We start from the raw sequence: 8,023 nt of genomic DNA, 5'->3' as shown, positions 1-8,023 counted from the left end.
TTCATGGATTTTCCTCTCATCCAAGATGTGCGTTTGTCCTGGTTTGACACAATTTATTCAACAATGCCCCACTTCAAAAACTATGATGCAATTTCTCAGGATTCGGAATACATGGGTCTTATTGATCATTCGAATCCAAGGCACATAACAAGTTCTAAATGTCCATGATGGAACCTGATTATACTGTTCATTTATCCTCGACTGTGGAACGACTTTTGCACTATCGTCGTGCTAGGGGGGTTCCGAAGCATTTATTCAAATGTTGTCTTCAACATTTCTGGCATACTAGAGGATAAATAAATCAATCATGCTACATCTTCATTCTTCTTGACATCATGGTTGACATTGTGCCATGTGACGACACGTGATTAGGCAGTTTTTTTTAAACACTTTCCCACCCAACACTTAATGAAATCCCACAATGTCAACCAAAATGTAACCCATAGAATGTACACTTATCATAATTAGACACAATATGTCAGAATGAGCATTGGATTGTTTATGTGCAAGCATAACTACAGAAGGATGATTACTGAACAGATTTTGACTGCTCATATAGGGAGCAAGTACAATATAACTAGCTTGGTCTAACAAAAGAACCGTGGACTGCACGAAATACAAAATCAGTTGATATCCTCAAAAAGAAGCAAGTAGCATAGGTTATATATGATTTGCAAAATGTGCCCTCGCGAATTAGCAGTAGTTACACCAGAACGTCACTTCAATTAAATAAGATTTGCAAAATGTGCCCTCGCGAATTAGCAGTCCTTCGACACGTCAACTAATGTTAGTCAATTGCCTTGCCGGATATGTTTCCTCCCCAAGCTATATAACTTTCCTGTGACTCGAACTCCTGCAAAAGTATTTGAGAAATATCACGACTTATTTTCCCAAACTAAGTAAAAAAGGTTACTTAAATGGTAACTCTTACGTTATTACAAAATAAATAACTTATTTTGACTAATACAAAAATAATCTATTTTATAACTTGCTTATAGCCAACAATATACTTATTAAGTCCAAAAAGAAGAATTCAAAGAGGCAGCAGATCTTACAAGTTGGCTCAACCGGAAATCTGGAGGTGTATCAAGCTCTATGTTTGCGGGATTTAATGGATCATGAGCCAAACCTTGGCACTCCTCCAAATCCTTCTTCAGATCCTCTGGTCCTAAGCGAGCATAACCAGATAGAAGGGTTTTGTGATTCAGTCCTTGACCCTCTTCGTTTCCATCTCTATTTGGAGATTGGCTCTGGAGAAACTCCTCGCACAAAGATAGGCCTTCCACAAGTTGCTGTGAACTTAACAGAAATTGTGACTCATTTTCCCACCATTTCGTGTCATCAACAGCCTCATCACCATTCTTATCTTCCACTTGATCACCATAGTTCTCTGTGTTGTGATCTGGATTATTGGGCTGTTCGGAAGGAGTTTCCACTTCCTCTTCCATATTCTCCTGGTTGAGATGCTAAAACAAAACCAATTTTGGAATTGAAAGAACAATATATCCCAAGTACGCACCACAGCAAACCCCCTAGAAGATAATAATTAATTGAAAAAACCAAAAGTAAATTTACCTGAACACTAGGAATGAAAAATTCTTCTCCTGTCTTGATATTGGAGAATCTCCTTTCAGTGCGAGGAGGTTCAGGAGTCACAGACTTGGGAGTGACGGGATCCACTTTTGCAACTATCACATCAATGCTTTCATGAACAGCTTCTTCACTTTTCTCACTTGGTTTAACTTGTTGCTGCTGATGAAACACTTTCGAGATAACATATTCCCCCTCCTTTTCATCTTCCCCCATACCCAAGTGATACTGATGCATTACCCAATTAGTCTTCTCTGCCTTTCCACCTCTCACTGGGCTGACATACAGAACCATAATTTTCTTACAACCTCGTTGAACACCATCCAGGAAGACTGGTTTTGTCCTACCAGTCTTATGCCAACGAACGTCTCCTATATTAACATCATGTATCTTTCGACGCTTTCGTGTTCCAGTATTATAGGCTTTGATTGCTCTGTGGAAGAAGTGCGATGCATTTCCATCCTGCTTCACACCTGAAAATAACTTCTATTGTTTAAAACTAAATACAACTGGAAGAATTATGAATCAAAAGTGGTAAGGAAATATAGAAAACAAAAAGGGAATGCAATAAATTTTTAATGTACCGGGTAAATATTGAGGATGCGTATAACAGATGCCATCATCTTCATCAACTGTTGGAATGAACTCATCAATGAAAGGATGAGGTTCCAAATTCCCAACACCAACTTTTGCAAGTAAATGATAAATGACCTCTTGGTCAGAAGGGTCAAATTTCACGCCTCTGGGTAGACCTGGCCACTGATTTTCTACCTGATAAAGAGAAAAGTTGTATTAAAATAGCTCTATTGCCAAACATATTATTGTCCAATTTGCAATTGACCATATTATAGGATCTTCGTTGCTTTCAAAAAGTAACATTCTAGCGTGTGTTGCAAAATTCAGTTCCAACTAGAAGCTGACTTGTAAAGTAAATGTAGATCCGATGACAAAAGTTATAAAGTCCAGTTACACAGATATACTAAACGAAGAGAGCATCCTGGAAAGTCTAGCAATTATGAATTCAATTCACAATAAAGACAAATTCGTTTAATAAACGGGATCAATGACCCCTCCTAAACAGCAGCAGAAAGCACAATTATGTAACATAACCAAAATTGTTCTACAATATTAGTGGAAAACTAATGTGCTCATATAAATGACATCAACACGAAGCAAGAGTCTTCGTTCAGTATATGGTCAATCCATAAAAAGTTCATATGCTCACAATCCACATAAAAATGACAAAATTTTAGGCTTCGAATTTGTTCCCAACTTCCCAGCAAATTATTCCCTAACTTGCAGAGTGTGAGAGGGCAGACTGGTAATTGGGCGGAATTATAATATTGGGTTTACAGATGTACTTATCCAGCATACGTCCAGCAACCAATTTCAAAGAAGCTGACAGTACAAGCTTCAACTAGAACCCGAAACGGGAAGGTATAGTATATGAGCGCATTCAATTAAGAGGCAAAACAATATACATGAGAAACAAATCATACATCACTATTGTCAATAATATATTGGCAATTTGGGCAAGATTTTGATGGATTGCTTTGCCAATTGACTTTTGCTGGATCAGATGCAGCTGAAGCAGTCCTAATTTTAGTAGCAATTCTGTTGCTGTCAACCAACCATGATGGCCTGCAGGGTTTCCAAAGATAAATTAGTCAAAATTATAAGTCCTGGCAGAAGCAATGCTGATGGATAGCAAACGGTCTAAAGGCAATACAAGATGAATTTCTCAATTGAGTCTTGAGAAGTTTCTAACAGAACATGAAAGACATGAAAAATTAGATAAGCAGAACAAAAAGGGTTCACATAAGAGAAAAAAGGTATCCTCACAAAAATCACAACCTCGTTTGTAAAAACTTTTTCCCTACAATTCTCCCAGTATGACAAGAAAGATGCAACAAATTCCTCCGATGTTTCTTTTTATTTCTCTCCCCATTATTTTTGCAACAAGATACATATTACTTCCCCGTCTTATAGAATTCAAGGCAATATCACTTAATCAGTGACAAACAAGCTATAAAATCCGAAGATATTGTTTAAGAAAATAAGATATGTAAAGCTCCATTGACTGCTTTCTTTCATTAAAATTGACTGGAAGTTGATGTCTTATACAAATCAGATATTATTATCAAGCATAATATACCTTAACAGAACTCCCAAATCAACATTTCTATCTAAATGATTAAATGTCTCATTATACACAGCCATTGTTATCAGATATAAATATAATAACTCCATTTCATAAGGAATCAATTTCAACTCATAGCGATAGGAAATGATGATATTATTTTATAAATGGAACTTTTTGTATGAGAAAGGGGAACGCCTGTGAACCATTTGAGAGAAAAACATCCTATTTTGTCATATTTTCTGAAATGGCTGCATGTTAAATAATGCCAAATAAGCGTTTGGCTCTATTTGAGATCTGAAAAAGGGAAATCGTGAATAGTATCAAAAAATGTACGAAGTAAAAATTATTTGACTAAAATATTTGCTACTAAATGGTAACGAAAAACCATTTATGGGTATCCTATTATAAAATTATGTGGTGAACCAAATCGATATATATATATATTTTTTTTAAATATCATCTAAAGATTATTATACATTGAAAAAAAAACCAAAAATCACAAGAAGATGTGCAGTAAAAAATACATGAATGTGATTCTCAAATATTACAATTTGTAAAAATTAATTACATTATTTTTTCCTAACTTTTCATCAAGAAACTATATCCATATAGCCTAGCAATCCATATGTGAAAAAGGCACAACTATCTACAGTTAAAATTAAAAAAAAAAAAAAAATGAAAACTGTAAAAGCAGCAAGAATAAGACGAAGCTAAGATGTATTCCAAATAGGCTTGGACTCTGCTACATGAAGTTTTTTGTTGGTTTTTTCTTTTTAGTTTCACTTTGAAAACAAAACTATTCAACAATCGCAAAACGCAGCTTAAAGAAAGCACAACGCACTCTTACATTAGGAGTTCAATGCCATCACATTTAGTGGTTATTAGAGAAAGCAATGTCAAGCATCAGTAGAAAACATCAAGCACAATATTAGCAATAAACATAATCCTATACATGAGTTATAAACCCTCAATTTCGCACTGTTTATGGATTAAATAATCCTTAAACGAGATTAAGAGGTTGCTATCTCCAATGCCAATAATTGAGTTATAAACCCTCAATTTCGCACTGTCAATGGATTAAATCAAAACTGCCCAGATCCAAAATCTTACCCACTTAAAACTTTTGCCCATTATTCATATTCTGCAGAAAAATACCTGATCATTTACATCAATAAATTGTTTATAACACACAAAAATAAACTCGAACTAACTCTTTATTCAAGACCAGAAAATTTAAATAAAACCTTCAACGATATACCCGATTTTCCTCCTAACAACAGAATCCAAGTAACTATCAATTTCCGATTCGACAGAGTAAGAACGATAGAGATATAGAGCGTAAATACCTAGCCATGAGAGAGTGAATCCAGAAATGAAAGCATCAAATTCTTTTCGGAACCCTTTAATTTTATACCCGTATACACTGTTGTAACCTTTACCTAGAAATTGCGAATAGTAGTCTTTTATACTATTTTCCCACTTTTTTTATACTGTCATAGATTTTGAAATTTGAAAACGTGTCTTAGAAAGGCTTTTTTTTTTTTTTTTTTTTTTTTAAATTTATGATTTAATTATCAATTGTAGATTTTAAAGATTTTATTTATGATTTAATTACCAATTGTGGATGAAATAACAAGTCGTCATGTTGTTAATATGATAGTGCATGAAATTTATGTATATTTAGCGCCGGTTTGTTTTTATTTTTTCAACCCAAAATGCATTATAAGATCGTTGCACTCCTGAAAATTAGTCCAACTACATGATACTAAATCAAAAAGACGACTACTGCATTGCTAACGGTCCAAAAACTTAAAATTACAAAACTTATATATACACTTTGTATTTGCCTATAGATCGAGCATTTAGATAACAAAATTCTTGTTCACTAGTCTAGAAAAAATCCAAAGATATTTCATATGAGAAATGACATCCACATTCCACTTGAGATCATATAGTTATTTGTTCAATTGAAATAGAAAGATGATCGTTGTCATCCTTGGTATGATTATGCTACACACACTGGCGGATTTGAGAGGGGGGGCATGTAGGGTCAATTGACCCCCTAGCTTTTAAGGTTTTTTTTTTTTTTTTTTTGTTAAATATTAGTAGTTCAAAACTCAAAATAGTCAAAACAACACTCACAATTTCTTCCCTGCTTCTGCAGTATCTCTCTCTCTCTCTCGACTCTTTTCTCTCGCACAAATGCAAAGCGACTCCCACCATTGAAGCATAGAGCACTCACCCACCGGCCACCGCTCCGTCCCTGCCCCTGCAGCCAGTCGTTTCTGCCTGACCCTGACTGCCTTTCTTTAGTCTTTCCCACGCGCCGGCCAGTCGACTACTTGGACCGCCTCCATGCGAGATGCGACTGCAACAGCCGACGCCAGTGCCGGCGACCCGTCAATCTCTCCGACAATCAGTCAGGGGCGGACTCCAGTTCTACTGACTTGAAGGTTAGAAGCTTTACACTTACTCAAATTTTTTCTTTGAATTATTCTCCATAACCGTAACTACTCTGCTGCCTCTGCATTGGTTAGTTCCTATTTCTAAATTTGGATTTATTTACAATACAATTAATCAATTATGATTCCTGTTCCTGCCCAATAAATTTAATTTAGGGATTTCTAATTTAGGGCTTTGAATTAGGAAATTGATCCTTTTCTGATTTAGGGCTTTGTTACTTATTTATATGTAAAATGATTATTGATAATATTGATTTGGGAAGATTGAAACTTTGTCTGACTTTTGGTAGGTATGAAATAGTATAAACTAATTTAGGCATTTCTAATCTTGTTGATTTTTCATTTTGATGAAAACGATGTTGGGGATGTTGATGTTGATGTTGAGGGTATTGGAGACGTTGGAGATGTTGATGTTGGAGACGTTGGAGATATTGATGTTGGATTTGGGGGTATTGGAGACGTTAGAAATGTTGAGGATATTGGAAATGTTGGGGATAGTGGAGGAAATGTTGAGGATATTGGAGATGTTGGGGATGTTGATGTTGCACAGCTTCCCTCTGATGCTGGATTGAGAGTTCCAATACAGAATTATGATGTTAATATTCGAGATGTGATTCAAAGAGCATATATGCAAAGAGGTCCTTGTCAGCCTCGCAATCATATATTTCCACTCACAAGAATAGGTAAAATAGACCGACGATTTTGTGTTTCATGGCATAATGAGCATCCCACTTGGTTGGAATACAGTATAGCAAAGGATGCAGTTTTTTGCTTTTATTGTTATCTTTTCGGTTTGAATGATGGTTTATTTGTTAAAGGCAGATTCTCAAATTGGAAAAAGAAAGAATATAAGAAAACGTGGTGGGGCTTCAAGTAGTGCACACAATCAAGCTTGGGTCAAATATGAATTGTTCAAGAATCAAGAACAAAGTATTCGATCTTGTCTCGTTAAACAATCGCATCAAGCTCGAACAAATTATCAAATCCGATTAAATGCTTCAATTGAGTGTGTTCGATTTCTTCTACGACAAGGGATGGCATTTTGTGGATATGATAAATATGAAGATTTAAACAATCAAGGAAACTTTTTTGAACTATTGCATTGGTTGTGTGATCATAATCCTGAGATTAAGGCCGTTGCTTTGACAAATGCACCTGAAAATTTGAAATTAACATCACCAAGAGTGCAAAAAAATATTGTAAGTGCTATTGCTTCTGAATGTCTACATGTGATTATCGAAAATGTTCGTGATAGTTTCGTCTCAATTTTAGTTGATGAATCTCGAGACATTTCTGTGAAAGAGCAAATGTCAGTTGTTATTCGTTATGTGAAGAATGGGTGTATATTGGAACATTTTATTGGTGTCATTCATGTTTTGAATACCACAGCTGCCTCACTTAAGGTTGCAATTGATCAATTATTCTCAACGCATAGCTTAAGCATATCTAATTTGAGAGGTCAGTGATATGATGGAGCTAGTAACATGCGAGGTGAGTATAATGGCCTCAAAGCACTTATTTTGAAAGAAAATCCAAGTGCTTACTACATTCATTGCTTTGCTCATCAACTTCAACTAGCTCTTGTAACTGTGGCACAAAAACATCCAAAGATTGAAACTTTCTTCACTACAGTACATAGATTGGTGAATATTGTTGGAGGATCAGCTAAACGGAGTGACCTTATTCGAGAGAACCAAAGATTGAAAATTCTTGAATCACTCAGTGTTGTGAAATATTAAGCGGACGGGGTCTCAATCAAGAAATTACTCTTCAGCGTCTCGGTGATACACGTTGGGGCTCTCACTATAGTTGTTTAATTAACTTGATT

At 35.5% G+C, this 8,023-nt stretch overlaps 2 protein-coding genes across 2 annotated transcripts; one reads left to right on the top strand and one right to left on the bottom strand.

Annotated features, from left to right (window-relative positions):
* Positions 1 to 436: 436 nt before the first annotated feature.
* Positions 437 to 5,194, bottom strand: LOC111399024 (SUPPRESSOR OF GAMMA RESPONSE 1-like). Its single transcript, XM_023026224.1, has 6 exons — positions 5,080 to 5,194; positions 3,090 to 3,231; positions 2,175 to 2,361; positions 1,576 to 2,063; positions 1,056 to 1,466; positions 437 to 853 (listed from the first exon to the last, which is right to left on the bottom strand). Exons 1-6 carry the CDS (start codon positions 5,085 to 5,087, stop codon positions 788 to 790), a joined length of 1,302 nt encoding a protein of 433 aa, XP_022881992.1. The 5' UTR covers positions 5,088 to 5,194; the 3' UTR covers positions 437 to 787.
* On the top strand, positions 5,106 to 7,661 carry LOC111398379. The gene is made up of 4 exons (XM_023025292.1): positions 5,106 to 5,161; positions 5,898 to 6,186; positions 6,512 to 6,958; positions 7,014 to 7,661. Exons 1-4 carry the CDS (start codon positions 5,106 to 5,108, stop codon positions 7,659 to 7,661), a joined length of 1,440 nt encoding a protein of 479 aa, XP_022881060.1.
* Positions 7,662 to 8,023: the final 362 nt, after the last annotated feature.

Source organism: Olea europaea, chromosome 8, assembly GCF_002742605.1.
Source record: "Olea europaea var. sylvestris chromosome 8, O_europaea_v1, whole genome shotgun sequence".
Lineage (NCBI taxonomy): Eukaryota > Viridiplantae > Streptophyta > Magnoliopsida > Lamiales > Oleaceae > Olea > Olea europaea.
The sequence above is the reverse complement of the archived record's forward strand: the minus strand, read 5'-3'. Positions and strand labels throughout refer to the sequence as shown.